The sequence below is a fragment of the Streptopelia decaocto genome (assembly GCF_964273445.1).
Source record: "Streptopelia decaocto genome assembly, contig: HAP1_SCAFFOLD_1735, whole genome shotgun sequence".
Taxonomy (NCBI): domain Eukaryota; kingdom Metazoa; phylum Chordata; class Aves; order Columbiformes; family Columbidae; genus Streptopelia; species Streptopelia decaocto.
Genome location: NW_028116559.1, coordinates 359 through 16,471, shown reverse-complemented (window position 1 = coordinate 16,471; position 16,113 = coordinate 359). Strand labels below are relative to the sequence as shown.

The window sequence follows — 16,113 nt, the reverse complement described above, 5'->3', positions numbered from 1 at the left end:
GTTTTGGGGTCACTGGGCCCCCCCACTGTAAATACCATTAAAGTGCCTTAAACCGCTGAGAGCCCCCCAAGTCTGAGCCCCAAGTCATGAGCCCCCCCCCCAAATCGTGTGACCCCCCCAATATGAGATCCCCAAGTCATCAGAGCCCCCCAAGTCTGAGACCCCCAGGTCTGAGCCCCCCAAGTCATGAGACCCCCCCCAAATCCTGTGACCCCCCCAATATGAGACCCCCAAGTCATTAGAGACCCCAAGTCTGAGCCCCCCCCCAGTATCTGAGACCCCCAAGTCATGAGACCCCCAAAAGTCATGTGACCCCCCCAATATGAGCCCCCCAAGTCATTAGAGCCCCCCAATATCTGAGACCCCCCCAAAGTCACGTGACCTCCCCTGATATCTGAGCCCCCCAAGTCATCAGACCCCCCCAGTCATGTGACCCCCAAGTCTGAGCCCCCAAGTCATTAGAGACCCCCAAGTCATGTGACCTCCCCCAATATCTGAGCCCCCCAAGTCACGTGACCCCCAAGTCTGAGCCCCCCAAGTCATTAGAGCCCCCCCCAAGTCATGTGACCTCCCCCAATATCTGAGCCCCCCAAGTCATGTGACCCCCAAGTCTGAGCCCCCAAGTCATGAGAGTCCCCCCAAGTCACATGACCTCCCCCAATATCTGAGCCCCCCAAGTCTGAGCCCCCAATATGAACCCCAAGTCATGTGATCCCAAGTCATGTGACCCCCAAGTCTGAGCCCCCCAAGTCATTAGAGCCCCCCCCAAGTCACGTGACCTCCCCCAATATCTGAGCCCCCCAAGTCATGTGACCCCCAAGTCTGAGCCCCCAAGTCATGAGACCCCCCCCAAAGTCACCTGACCCCCAAGTCTGAGCCCCCAAGTCATTAGAGACCCCCAAGTCACGTGACCTCCCCCAATATCTGAGCCCCCAATATGAGCCCCCCCAAGTCATGTGACCCCCAAGTCTGAGCCCCCAAGTCATTAGAGCCCCCCCCAAGTCATGTGACCTCCCCCAATATCTGAGCCCCCCAAGTTGGAGCCCCCCAAGTCATGAGGCGCCCCCCCAAGTCACCTGACCCCCCCAAGTCATGTGACCCCCCCCGCCCCCCCCAAAGAAGCAGACGGAGCCCCTCAACGATAAAAAGGTCTCGGCAACACCCACGACACGAAACACCGTAGAAAAGGGGGGGCGGGGGGACCCCAACCCCCCCAGCGCCCCGGGGGGGGGCGGGTGGACGGGGGGGGCGGGGGCGACCCCAATATATATAATAATAATTATAATAATAATTAAAAAAACTGAAATGAAACAGAATGCGGGGGGGGGGATTGGGGGGGGAGTTTGGGGGTGTGTGGGGGGGGTGGCAAATTGCCCCATAGAGGGGGGAGGGGGGATTTGACCCCGGGGGGGGGCAAATCCGGCCATAATATGATACATAGAGATTTGAGCCTGTACATTATGTACAACCCCCGGGGGGGGGCGGGACCCCATGGACCCCCCCCAAATTGGGATGGATATTGGGGGGGGGGGCGACTTGGCAATAAATAGCACGGGGTGGGGGGGGGGGGGTCATGGTGCTCCCCCCCCCACCACTTGGCGTGACCCCTTTTTTGACCCCCCCCCCCCATATGTATATACAGGACCCCGGGGGGGGGGACGGGCTGGTCCCAATGGGGGGGGCATAAAGGGACCCAGGAGTTCTGCGCCACCCCCCATTAACCCTGTTTGTGGACATGCATTGGGGGGGACGCCCCAAAAAGGGACCCAGGCGTCCGGGCGACCCCCCCATTGCAAAAGGGACCCAGGCGTCCGGGCGACCCCCCCCATTGCAAAAGGGACCCAGGGGTCCGGGCCCCCCCATTGCAAAAGGGAAAAAGGGACCCAGGCGTCCGGGTTCCGCCCCCCCCCATTGCAAAAGGGACCCAGGCGTCCGGGTTCCCCCCCCCATTGCAAAAGGGACCCAGGCGTCCGGGTTCCCCCCCCCATTGCAAAAGGGACCCAGGCGTCCGGGCGGAGAGTGGGGGGGTCTAAATAGACATTTATACACATATATATAAATAAGGGCTCTCTGGGGGGGGGGGGGCGCACCGGGGCCCCCCCTCTTTTTTGGGGGGGGTGTTGGTGAGGGGGGGTCCCCACTTGTCTTTGCCAATGCCCATGGCCCCCCCCCAAAAAGAGGGGTCACCCCCCCCCATTGGGTGTTGTCCCCAATCCTGGGGGGGTCCCTGTGTTTAATATTGGGGGGGGGTCCCCAATCCTAAGGGGGGGGTCTGTGTTTCCAAAGGGGGGGTGGTGACCCTGGTGGGGGGGGGTCATGGGGATGGGGGGGTCCCTATGGGTGGGGGGGGGGTCCCATGGTGGGGGGGTCCCATGGTGGGGGTCACCCCCATTCTGGGGGGGGGGGGTCACCCCCATCCCGGGGGCTCCATCCTTGTTCTGGGGGGTCTGTCCCCATCCCCTTGTCCTTGCCCCTGGGGGGGTGTCCCCATTCCCTGGGGGGGGTCCCCATGGCAAGGGGGGACCCGGGTGTCCTGGGGGGTCCTGGGGGTCCCAGGGGGTGTCCTGGGGGTCCTGGGTGTCCCAGATGTCCTGGGGGGGTCCTGGTGGTCCCAGGGGGGGTCCCGGAGGGTCCCAGGTGTCCCAAGTGTCCTGGGTGGTGTCCCGGGGGTCCTGCAGGTCCTGGGGGTCCCAGATGCCCCGGGGGGTTTCCTGGTGGTCCGGGGGGGTCCTGGTGGTCCCAGGGGGGTCCTGGGGGGGTCCCGGTGGTCTGGGGGGTCCCAGATGTCCTGGTGGTCCCAGGGGGATCCTGGGGGGTCCTGGTGGTCTGGGGGGGTCCCGGTGGTCCCGGGGGGGTCCCAGACGCCTTGGGGGTTCCTGGGGGTCCTGCGGCTCCTGGGGGTCCCAGACGTTCTGGGGGTGTCCCAGATGTCCTGGGGGGGTCCTGGGGATCCCGGGGGTGTTCTGGGGGGGGTCCCAGGTGTCCTGGTGGTCCTGGGTATCCCAGTTGTCCCGGGTGTCCTGCGGCTCCTGGGGGTCCCACATGTCCCAGGGGGATCCCGGGGGGTCCCGGGTGTCCCAATTGTCCTGGGGGGCCCGGGGGGGTCCCAGATGTCCTGGGGGTCCTGGGGGTCCCAGTTATCCTGGGGGTCCCAGGTGTCCTGGGTGTCCCAGGGGGTCCCGGGTGTCCTGCGGCTCCTGGGGGTCCCGGTGGGTCCCGGGGGGTCCCAGGTGTCCCGGTGGGTCTGGGGGTGTCCCGGGGGGGTCCCGGGGGTCACTTGCAGTTGCTCTGCGCCTGCGCCAGGAGGTCGCTGAAGGAGTCGAAGAGCCGCTCCAGCCAGGCCTGGTTGCGCATGCACTGCTGCACCACCTCCTCCTGGCCCAGGTCCTCGTCCTGCCCCTCGATGGCCGACGTCTGGGGGGACACGGGGGGTCAGGGGACACCCCGACATCCCCGGGGACACCCCGACACCCCCCCGGACACCCCACGGGGTCCTCGTCCTGCCCCTCGATGGCCGACGTCTGGGGGGACACGGGGGGTCAGGGGACACCCCGACATCCCCGGGGACACCCCGACACCCCCCCGGACACCCCACGGGGTCCTCGTCCTGCCCCTCGATGGCCGACGTCTGGGGGGGACACGGGTCAGGGGACACCCCGACAATGGGGACATCCCCCTGGGACACCCCATGGGGACAATATGGGGTCAGGGGACAGTGGGGACACCCCATGGGACACCCCGACATCCCTGGGGACACCCCATGGGGTCCTCGTCCTGCCCCTCGATGGCCGACGGCTGGGGGGGGGACACGGGTCAGGGGACAGCAGGGACACCCCAGGGACACCCCATGGGACACCCCAACATCCCCAGGGACACCCCATGGGACACCCCTGGGACACCCCAACCATGGGGACATCCCCCTGGGACACCCCATGGGGTCCTCGTCCTGCCCCTTGATGGCCGACGTCTGGGGGGGGACACAGGTCAGGGGACACCCTGGGGACACCCTGACAATGGGGACACCCCGGGGACACCCCATGGGGACACTGGCCATGGGGACACCGGCCATGGGGACACCAGCCATGGGGACACTGGACATGGAGACACTGGACATGGAGACACTGGACATGGGGACACCAGCCATGGGGACACTGGACACGGAGACACTGGACATGGAGACACTGGACATGGAGACACTGGACATGGAGACACTGGACACGGGGACACCAGCCATGGGGACACTGGACATGGAGACACTGGACATGGAGACACTGGACATGGGGACACCAGCCATGGGGACACCAGCCATGGGGACACTGGACACGGGGACACCAGCCATGGGGACACCAGCCATGGGGACACTGGACACGGGGACACCAGCCATGGGGACACCCCATGGGGACACCGGACATGGGGACACCCCATGGGGACATCAGCAATGGGGACACCGGACATGGGGACACCGGCCATGGGGACACTGGACATGGGGACACCCCATGGGGACATCAGCAATGGGGACACCGGACATGGGGACACCGGCCATGGGGACACTGGACATGGGGACACCCCATGGGGACATCAGCCATGGGGACACCAGCAATGGGGACACCCCATGGGGACACTGGACATGGGGACACCAGCCATGGGGACATCAGCCATGGGGACACCAGCAATGGGGACACCCCATGGGGACACTGGACATGGGGACACCAGCCATGGGGACATCAGCCATGGGGACATCAGCCATGGGGACACCCCACGGGGACACCCCATGGGGACACCGGACATGGGGACACCCCATGGGGACATCAGCCATGGGGACACCAGCAATGGGGACACCAGCCATGGGGACACTGGACATGGGGACACCCCATGGGGACATCAGCCATGGGGACACCAGCAATGGGGACACCGGCCATGGGGACACTGGACATGGGGACACCCCCATGGGGACATCAGCCATGGGGACACCCCACGGGGACACCCCCAGCACAGCAATGTGGGAAGGGCCATTGTGGTGGGGGGGTGGGGGGGACACGGGACATCGGGGGACACGGGGGATGTGGGGGGACAGGGGGGACATGGGGGACACAGGGGATGTGGGGGACACAGGTGACACAGGGAAATGGGGGGGACACAGGGAAACAGGGGACATGGGGGTGACACAGGGACATGGGGGGGATGGGGGTCGCAGGGACACGGGGGGACATGGGGGTGACACAAGTGACAGAGGGGACATGGGGAGACACAGGTGACACAGGGTCATAGGGGTGACACAGGGACACGGGGGAACATGGGGGGTGACACGTGTGACACAGGGGGGGTGACAGGGGTGTCACCTCGTCCTTGCAGCGCAGGAACGTGTGGGACTTGTAGTGGTGGACACGGGGGGACACAGGGACACGGGGTGACACGGGGTGACGTGGGGTGGCACAGGTGACACGGGGGGACACAGGGTGACACAGGGGGGTGACAGGGGGTGACACAGGGTGGGGACAGGGGTGTCACCTTGTCCTTGCAGCGCAGGAACGTGTGGTACTTGTAGTGGTGGGCATGGGGGGACACAGGGACACGGGGGGACACGGGGGTGACACGGGGTGACACGGGGTGGCACAGGTGACACATGGGGTGACAGGGGGTGACACAGGTGACACGGGGGGGGTCGCGGCGTCACCTCGTCCTTGCAGCGCAGGAAGGTGTGGTACTTGTAGTGGTGCAGCGAGTGGTAGAGTGTGCACAGCAACGACTTCTCCACCTCCACCTTGAACTCCTGCAGGAGGCGCTCACGGCACCCACCGCCGCACCCCCAGGGACCCCCGAGACCCCCCCAGAGACCCCCCCAACCCCCAGGGACCCCCGAGACCCCCCCAGAGACCCCCAGAGACCCCCCCAACCCCCAGGGACCCCCGAGACCCCCCCAGAGACCCCCAGAGACCCCCCCAACCCCCAGGGACCCCCGAGACCCCCCCAGAGACACCCAGAGACCCCCCCAACCCCCAGGGACCCCCGAGACCCCCCCAGAGACACCCAGACCCCCCCCCAACCCCCAGGGACCCCCCCCCGAGACCCCAGAGACACCCCAAGACCCCCCTGAGACCCAGAGACACCCCCAACCCCCAGGGACCCCCCCCAACCTCCAGAGACCCCCCCAGAGACCCCCCCGAGACCCAGAGACACCCCCAACCCCCAGGGACCCCCCGCGACCCCAGAGACCCAGAGACACCTCCGAGACCCAGGGATACCCCTGAGACCCCCCTGAGACCCCAGAGAGACCCCCCAAGACCCAGAGACACCCCCGGGACCCCCCCGAGACCCAGAAACCCTCCCAACCCCCAGAGACCCCCCGAGACCCCCCGAGACCCCCCCGAGACCCAGAGACACCCCCAACCCCCAGGGACCCCCCCCCCCGAGACCCCAGAGACACCCCTGAGACCCCCCCAAACCCCAAGGAACCCCCCCGAGACCCAGAGACACCCCAACCCCCAGGGACCCCCATAGACCCCCCAGGGACCCCCATGAGACCCCCCCCAGGAACCCCATGAGCCCCCCAGACACCCCTGAACCCCCTGAGCTCCCCCAGGGACCCCCATGAGACCCCATAGACCCCCCAGGGACCCCCATGAGACCCCCATGAGACCCCCCCAGGGACCCCCCCATTGACCCCCAGGGACCCTTATAGACCCCCGCAGACCCCCAGGGACCCCCATAGACCCCCCAGGGACCCCCATAGACCCCCAGGGACCCCCATAGACCCCCCAGGGACCCCCACAGACCGCCCAGGGACCCCCATAGACCCCCCCGGGACCCCCATAGACCCCCATGAGACCCCCATAAGACCCCCACACACCCCCCAGGGACCCCAGGGACACCCATGAGACCCCCCAGGACCACCCAGGGACCCCCATGAGACCCCCATGGACCCCCCCAGACCCCCCAGGGACCCCCATAGACCCCCCATAGATCCCCAGGGACCCCCATGAGACCCCCATGAGACCCCACAGACCCCCAGGGACCCCCATAGACCCCCCATAGACCCCCCAGGGACCCTGATAGACCCCCCAGGGACCCCCATAGACCCCACCCGGCCCCCCATAGACCCCCCATTGACCCCCATAGACCCCCAGGGACCCCCATGAGACCCCCCAGGGACCCCCATGAGACCCCCATAGACCCCCCAGGGACCCCCATAGACTCCCACAGACCCTCCAGGGACCCCCATAGACCCCCCAAGGACCCCCATAGACCCCCCAGGGACCCCCATAGACCCCCCATAGACCCCCACAGACCCTCCAGGGACCCCCATAGACCCCCCAAGGACCCCCATAGACCCCCCAGGGACCCCCATAGACCCCCCAGGGACACCCATAGACCCCCCATAGACCCCCACAGACCCTCCAGGGACCCCCATAGACCCCCCAAGGACCCCCATAGACCCCCCAGGGACACCCATAGACCCCCCATTGACCCCCATAGACCCCCCATAGACCCTTAGGGACCCCCATAGACCCCCATGGACCCCCATTGACCCCCGTAGACCCCCCCGTACCTGGGGCTTGCCCACGCTGCGCTTGACCTTGCTGAGGGTCTTGCGGTTGTAGGGCTCCCCCCCCGGGCGCAGCTTCACCAGCGACTCCCCCGGCTCCGCGTGCAGCTGCGGGAACGTGTGCAGCGCCTCCTGCCGCATTGGGGGACAGGGGACATGGGGGACATTGGGGGGGACGGGGGACATGGGGACATTGGGGGGGACAGGGGACATGGGGACATTGGGGGGGACAGGGGACATGGGGACATTGAGGGGGACAGGGGACAGGGGACAGGGGGACAAAGGGGGACAGGGGACATTAGGGGGGACGGGGGGGACAGGGGACATTGGGGACATTGGGGGGGACAGGGGGACATGGGGGACATTGGGGCAGAGGACATTGGGAGGGATAGGGGGACAGGGGACATTGGGGACATTGGGGAGGACAGGGGGACATGGGGACAGGGGACATTGCGGGGGATAGGGGGACATTGGGGGGACAGGGGGACATGGGGACAGGGGACATTGGGGGGACAGGGGGACATGGGGACAGGGGACATTGCGGGGGACAGGGGGACATGGGGACATTGGGGGGGACATGGGGACATTGGGGGGGACATGGGGACAGGGGGGGACAGGGGGACATGGGGACAGGGGGACATTGGGGCAGAGGACATTGGGGGGATAGGGGGACATGGGGACATTGGGGGGAACAGGGGGGAACGGGGGACATGGGGACATTGTGGGGGACAAGGAGACATGGGGATGGGACATTGCGGGGGACAGGGGACATGGGGACAGGGGGACATTGGGGGGGATAGGGGGACATGGGGACATTGGGGACATGGTGGGGATAGGGGACATTGGGGGGGGCAGGGGTCATTGAGGGGGACAGGGGACATGGGGACAGGGCGACAGGGGGGGACAGGGGACATTAGGGGGGACGGGGGGGACAGGGGACATTGGGGACATTGCGGGGGATAGGGGGACATGGGGACATAGGGACATTGGGGGGGACAGGGGGACATGGGGACATGGCGGGGACAGGGGACATTGCAGGGGACAGGGGACATTGTGCGGGACAGGGGGGACGGGGGGACATTGGGGGGGACAGGGGACATTGGGGGGGGATGGGGGGGAGAGGGGACATTGGGGACATTGGGGGCAACAGGGGGACATGGGGACAGGGGACATTGGGGGGGACAGGGGGACATGGGGACATGGCGGGGACAGGGGACATTGGGGGGGACAGGGGTCATTGAGGGGGACAGGGGACATTGGGGACATTGCGGGGGACAGGGGGACATGGGGACAGGGGGACATTGGGGGGGACAGGGGACATTGGGGACATTGCGGGGGACAGGGGGACATGGGGACAGCGGGACATTGCGGGGGACACGGGACATTGGGGGGGATAGGGGTCATTGTGTGGGACAGGGGGGCACAGGGGGACATTGGGGGGGACAGGGGACATTGCGGTGGTTGTGGGGATATGGGGGGACATAAGGATATGGAGACACAGGGACACAGAGACATGGGGACAGGGGGATGTGGGGACATAGGGATATGGGGACACGGGGACAAGGGGATATGGGGACGGGGGGGATGTGGGGGACACGTCACTCTCGGGCACTGGGGGCACCCGGGGGCCCCGTCACTGTGGGGCCATCGGGGGATCCCATCAGCCCTGGGGACCCTGGGGACACCCGGGTCATCTGGACACCCCCCACCCCAGAGACCCCCCCAGCCCCACAGACCCCCCCAGCCCCAGAGACACCCCCAGCCCCACAGACCCCCCCAGCCCCATAGACACCCCCCCACCCCATAGACACCCCCAGCCCCCCAGCCCCCCAGCCCCACAGCCCCCAGCCCCATAGCCCCCAGCCCCACAGCCCCCAGCCCCATAGTCCCCAGCCCCACAGACCCCCCCAGCCCCATAGACCCCCAGCCCATAGACACCCCCCAGCCCCACAGCCCCATCGACACCCCCCGCCCCATAGACAAACCCCAGCCCCCCAGCCCCCAGCCCCACAGACCCCCCCAGCCCCATAGAGACCCCCAGCCCCACAGACCCCCCCAGCCCCATAGAGACCCCCAGCCCCATAGACACCCCCAGCCCCCTAGACCCGCTGGCCCCGTAGTCCCCCCAGCCCCATAGACACCCCCAGCCCCATAGACACCCCCCAGCCCCACAGCCCCATAGACCCCCCCCAGCCCCATAGCCCCCCGCCCCCCAGCCCCCAGCCCCACCTGCAGCGTGGGGTTGAGCGTCACCCTCTTGAGCACCTTCTTCTTGTGGTCGTTGAGGATCCCGTCGATCTTGCGCATGGGGGGCAGGTACAGCTCGTCTGGGGGGCGGCAGCGTCAGGGGACACATGGGGACAGGGACAGGGACAGGGACAGGGACAGGGACAGGGGGACATGGGGACAAGGGGATATGAGGACAGGGGGATATGGGGACATGGAGATATAGGGACATGTGGGACATGAGTATATGGGGACAGGGGGATACGGGGATATAGGGATATGGGCTATATGGGACATGGGGATATGGGGATACAGGGATATGGGGACATGGGGACAGGGGGATATGGGGACAGGGGGATATGGGGATAGAGGAATATGGGGGATATTGGACATGGGGACAGGGGGATATGGGACATAGGGACAAGGGGGATATGGGGACAGGGACAGGGGGATATGGGGACAGGGGGACATGGTGACATGGGACATGAGGACTGGGGGATATGGGGATACAGGGATATGGGAACGGGGGAACACAGGGGACATGGGGATATGGGGATATAGGATATGGGGACATGGGGATATGGGGACATGCAGATATGGGATACGGGGACATGGGGATATGGGACGTGGGACATGGGGACATGGGGTTATGGGGACAGGGGGATATGGGGATGCAGGGATATGGGGACAGGGGGACATGGGGACAGGGGGACATGGGGATATGGGGACAGGGGGACATGGGGACAGAGGGACATGGGGACATGTGGGACATGAGTACGTGGGGACAGGAGGATATGGGGATATAGGGATATGGGGGATATGGGACATGGGACAGGGGGATATGGGGATACAGGGATATGGGGACATGGGGACATGGGGACAGGGGGACAGGGGGACAGGGGGATATGGGGACATGGGGGATATGGGGACATGTGGGACATGAGTATATGGGGACAGGGGGATATGGGGACATGGGACATGGGGACATGGGGACAGGGAGACATTGGGGACAGGGAGATATGGCGACATGGAGACATGGGGATATGGGGGATATAAGGACATAGGGACATGGGGATATGGGGACAGAGGGGACAGGGGGACAGAAGGGACAAGGGGGACATGGGGATATGGTGATAAGGGGACAGGGGGATATGGGGACATGGGGATATGGGGACAGGGGCCATAGGGACATGTGGTACATGGGGATACGGGGGATATTGGGTTATGTGGGATATGGGGGACGTGGAGACACAGAAGACACAGGAGACACGGGGGACATGGGGACAGGGGACAGGTGTCCCCATAGGGGGTGGGGTCTGACCGTTGGTGTCCTCCAGCGCCTGGATCATGTCGGGGTCCAGCGCGGTGCTGACCAGCATCTCCACGTAGCTGCGGTACATCTCCCGCATGGCGCGCGTGTTCAGCGCCCGCCCCTGCGGCGCCCGCTCTGCGGGGCACGGCCCCTTTAACGCGGGACACGCCCCCGGGACACGCCCCCCGACACGCCCCCGCCAAACTGGGAGCCTCCCCCCTTCCCCCACTGACCCACACGGGGGGACCTTGAAATGGAGAGCGGCCCCTTTAAGGTGGGGACACGCCCACCAAGGCTAGGACACGCCCACCAAGCTGGGACACGCCCCCACCAAACTGGGAGCCTCCCCCCACCCACCATAGCCACATGTGGGTAGGACCTTGAAATGGAGAGCGGCCCCTTTAAGAGAGGGACACGCCCACCAAGTCTAGGACATGCCCACCAAGCTGGGACACGCCCCCCGGGACACGCCCACTCCAAACTGGGAGCCTCCCCCCTTCCCCTTGTTTCAGAAGCCCCGCCCCTTGTTCCAGGGCATCAGCCAATGGGCTGCCAGCTCCTGCCCGAATAAGGAGCCATATCCCTTTAAACACAAACCCCACCCATCAGATAAGCCACACCCACAAGCCCTGCCCATTAAGAGCCCCGCCCATAATTTAAGCCCCGCCCATTCCCATAGCGACCACGCCCCCTTCAAGGAGCTGTGCTGCTCCTTTATATGCAAGCCACGCCCATTAAAGGAACCCCGCCCCTTTTCCAGAAAAGCCCCGCCCATTGAAGAAACCCCACCCCTTTTTCATCCAAGCCCCGCCCATTAAAGGAACCCCGCCCCCTTTTCGTCCAAACCCTGCCCATTAAAGGAACCCCACCCCTTTTCCAGCCAAGCCCCGCCCATTAAAGGAACCCCGCCCCCTTTCTAGCCAAGCCCCGCCCATTAAAGGAACCCCGCCCCTATTTCAGCCAAGCCCTGCCCATTAAAGGAACCCCGCCCCTTTCTAGCCAAGCCCCACCCATTAAAGGAACCCCGCCCCTATTTCAGCCAAGCCCCGCCCATTAAAGGAACCCCGCCCCTTTTCCAGCCAAGCCCCGCCCCTTAAAGAACCCCCACCCCTTTCCCGCTAAGCCCCGCCCACATGCCAACCCACCCCTTCTTAAAGGGGCACCCCAAACCTGCCGGGTTCCCCCTGCCACAAGCCACGGCCCCTTTAAGACCCCCCCAAAACGAGGCTCCGCCCCCCCGGCCCCCCACTCACCCTCCTCGCTCTGGGGGTCCGGACTCGACTCCGACTCCGACGACGTCGCCGCCTCTTTAAGCCACTTTTTCCTCTTTTTGGGGGGGGGCTCGGCTTTGACTTTGGGGGGTTTGGGTTTGGGCTTGGGGGGGCCGGGGGGGGCGCGGGGGGGCCCCGCGGCCGGCGCGGGGGGGGCGGCAGCGTCGGGTTTGGGGGGTTTGGGGTCGGTTTTGGGGGGTCTGTCCGGCCGGGGGGGTTTGTCGGTTTTGGGGGGTTTGTCGGGGGGGTCCGGTTTCTCCGCCTTGGGGGGGGCCGGGGTTTTGGGGGCGCTGCTTTTGGGCTGGCTCTGCCTCCTATGGGGGGGACACGGGGGGTCAGGGGGACCCCAAAACCCCCCTGGGATCGGGGGGGGGGTCATGGGGATCCCCCCACTGAACCCCAAAACCTCGCAGAATGGGGGGGGACCCCAATGTCCCCCCGCAAACTGGGGGGTAATGGACCCCCCCCCCCCCCAAGGCCATGGGGACACGGGGGACCCTCCCAGGGCCTTGGGGACAATGGGGACCCCCCCAAACACCCCTGTGCTCGGGGACATTGAGGAGCCCCCGTGTCCCCACTGGTGTCCCCCCAATGTCCCCATGTCCCCCATGTCCCGTGTCCCTATGTCCCCATGTCCACCTGTCCCCATGTCCCCACATGCCCCTGTCCCCATGTCCCCAAGTCCCTGTGACCCCGTGTTCCCATGTCCCCCCATGTCCCATGTCCCCATATCCCATATCCCAAATGTCCCCACTGTCCCCATGTCCCCATGTCCCCCATGTCCCATGTCCCCATATCCCATATCCCCAATGTCCCCAATGTCCACAGTGTCCCCATGTCCCCAATGTCCCCATATCCCATATCCCCCCATATCCCCATTGTCCCCATTGCCCCCAATGTCCCCATCGCCCCCAATGTCCCCATGTCCCTATTGTCCCCATTGCCCCCATTATCCCCATCATCCCCATTGCCCCCAATGTCCCCATGTCCCCAATGTGCCATGTCCCCATATCCCATATCCCCATTGTCCCCATTACCCCTATTGTCCCCATTGCCCCCAATGTCCCCATTATCCCCATTGCCCCCAATGTCCCCAATGTCCCCATTGCCCCCATGTCCCCAGTGTCCCCACTGTCCCCATTGCCCCCAATGTCCCCAATGTCCCCATTGCCCCCATTGTCCCCATTATCCCCATTATCCCCAATGTCCCCACTGTCCCCATTGCCCCCACTGTCCCCATGTCCCCATGTCCCATTCCACCTGTTGGCCGCGGGCCGGTGCCAGGGTTTCCGGGAGCACACCCTCACTGAGCCCATGTCCCCAATGTCCCCATTGCCCCCAATGTCCCCAGTGTCCCCCATTGTCCCCATGTCCCCATTATCCCCAATGTTCCCAGTGTCCGCATTGTCCCCATTGTCCCCTCTGTCCCCATTGCCCCCAATGTCCTCAATGTCCCCATTGCCCCCAATGTCCCCATTATCCCCATTGTCCCTATTGCCCTCAATGTTCCCATTGTCCCCAATGTCCCCAGTGTCCCCACTGTCCCCATTGCCCCCAATGTCCCCATTATCCCCATGTCCCCATTGCCCCCGTTGTCCCCAATGTCTCCATGTCCCCAATGTCCCCATTGTCCCTATTGTCCCCATTGCCCCCAATTTCCCCATTATCCCCACTGTCCCCAGTGTCCCCACTGTCCCCATTGCCCCCATTGTCCCCATTATCCCCAATGTCCCCATTATCCCCAATGTCCCCATTGCCCCCACTGTCCCCATGTCCCCATGTCCCATTCCACCTGTTGGCCGCGGGCCGGTGCCAGGGTTTCCGGGAGCACACCCTCACTGAGCCCATGTCCCCAATGTCCCCATTGCCCCCAATGTCCCCAGTGTCCCCCATTGTCCCCACTGTCCCCATGTCCCCATTATCCCCAATGTTCCCAGTGTCCGCATTGTCCCCATTGTCCCCAATGTCCCCATTGCCCCCAATGTCCTCAATGTCCCCATTGCCCCCAATGTCCCCATTATCCCCATTGTCCCTATTGCCCTCAATGTTCCCATTGTCCCCAATGTCCCCAGTGTCCCTACTGTCCCCATTGCCCCCGTTGTCCCCAATGTCTCCATGTCCCCAATGTCCCCATTGCCCCCATTGTCCCCATTGCCCCCAATGTCCCCATTGTCCCCATTGTCCCCATTGCCCCCAATGTCTCCATTGTCCCCATCGCCCCCAATGTCCCCATGTCCCTATTGTCCCCATTGCCCCCAATTTCCCCATTATCCCCACTGTCCCCAGTGTCCCCACTGTCCCCATTGCCCCCATTGTCTCCATTGTCCCCAATGTCCCCATTATCCCCAATGTCCCCATTGCCCCCACTGTCCCCATGTCCCCATGTCCCATTCCACCTGTTGGCCGCGGGCTGGTGCCAGGGTTTCCGGGAGCACACCCTCACTGAGCCCATGTCCCCAATGTCCCCCGTGTCCCCATTGCCCCCAATGTCCCCATTGCCCCCAATGTCCCCATTGTCCCCATTGCCCCCAATGTCTCCATTGTCCCCATTGCTCCCAATGTCCCCAATATCTCCATTGTCCCCAATGTCCCCATATCCCATATCCCCATTGTCCCTATTGCCCCCAATGTCCCCATTGTCCCCAATGTCCCCATTATCCCCATGTCCCCATTGCCCCCATTGTCCCCATTATCCCCATTGTCCCCATTGCCCCCACTGTCCCCATTATCCCCATTGCCCCCAATGTCCCCACTGTCCCCAGTGTCCCCATGTCCCATTCCACCTGTTGGCGGCGGGCCGGTGCCAGGGTTTCCGGGAGCACACCCTCACATAGTCCTTCTTGTTGACGTTCTCCAGGAACTTCACGTACAGGCGCTGGTACCGGTTCTTGGCGTCCCCAAAGTACCCCAGGTACTGTACAGGGGGGGTCAGGGACCCCAAAACCCCACCAGGACCCCCCTGGGACCCCCCAAACCCTGCTGGGACCCCCAAACCCATCAGGATCCCCCAATACCCCACTGGGACCCCCCAAACCCCCTGGGACGTGTCCCCAAAGTACCCCAGGTACTGCACAACAGGGGGGTCAGGGCACCCCGAAACCCCCCGGGACCCCCCAATACCCCACCGGGACCCCCCAAACCCCACCGGGACCCCCCAAACCCCATCGGGACCCCCCAAACTCCCTCAGATATGTCCCCAAAGTACCCCAGGTACTGTACAAGGAGGGGGACCAGGGACCCCAAAACCCCACCGGGACCCCCCTGGGACCCCCCAAACCCATCGGGACCCCCCGAACCCCACCGGGACCCCCCAAACCCCATCGGGATCCCCAAAACCCCCTGGGACCCCAAACCCCCCGGGACATGTCCCCAAGTACCCCAGATACTGTACAATGGGGGGGTCAGGGACCCCGAAACACGGGGACCCCCAAACCCCCCGGGACGTGTCCCCAAAGTACCCCAGGTACTGCACAATGGGGGGGTCAGGGACCCCGAAACATGGGGACCCCCAAACCCCCCTGGGACCCCAAACCCCCTGGGACCCCCCAAACCCCACCAGGACCCCCCAAACCCCATCGGGATCCCCAACCCCCCCTGGGACCCCAACCCCCCCGGGACATGTTCCCAAGTACCCCAGGTACTGCAGAATGGGGGGGTCAGGGCACCCCAAAACCCCCAGGGACCCCAAAAGCCGGGCACCCCAAAAGCCCAGGACCCCCAAACCCCACCGGGACATGTCCCTGGGTACTGTGGAACGGGGG

The 16,113-nt window shown here is 65.0% G+C and overlaps 1 protein-coding gene across 1 annotated transcript; it reads right to left on the bottom strand.

Moving 5' to 3' along the window:
• Positions 1-1,256: 1,256 nt before the first annotated feature.
• On the bottom strand, positions 1,257-15,266 carry LOC309452152 (proline-rich protein 12-like; the record flags this gene model as incomplete). Its single annotated transcript, XM_082076829.1, has 7 exons — positions 1,257-3,414; positions 5,675-5,770; positions 7,547-7,675; positions 9,773-9,870; positions 11,091-11,216; positions 12,335-12,666; positions 15,136-15,266. Coding segments are annotated over 7 exons (1,053 nt in total), but the record flags the coding sequence as incomplete, so codon positions are not given.
• Positions 15,267-16,113: the final 847 nt, after the last annotated feature.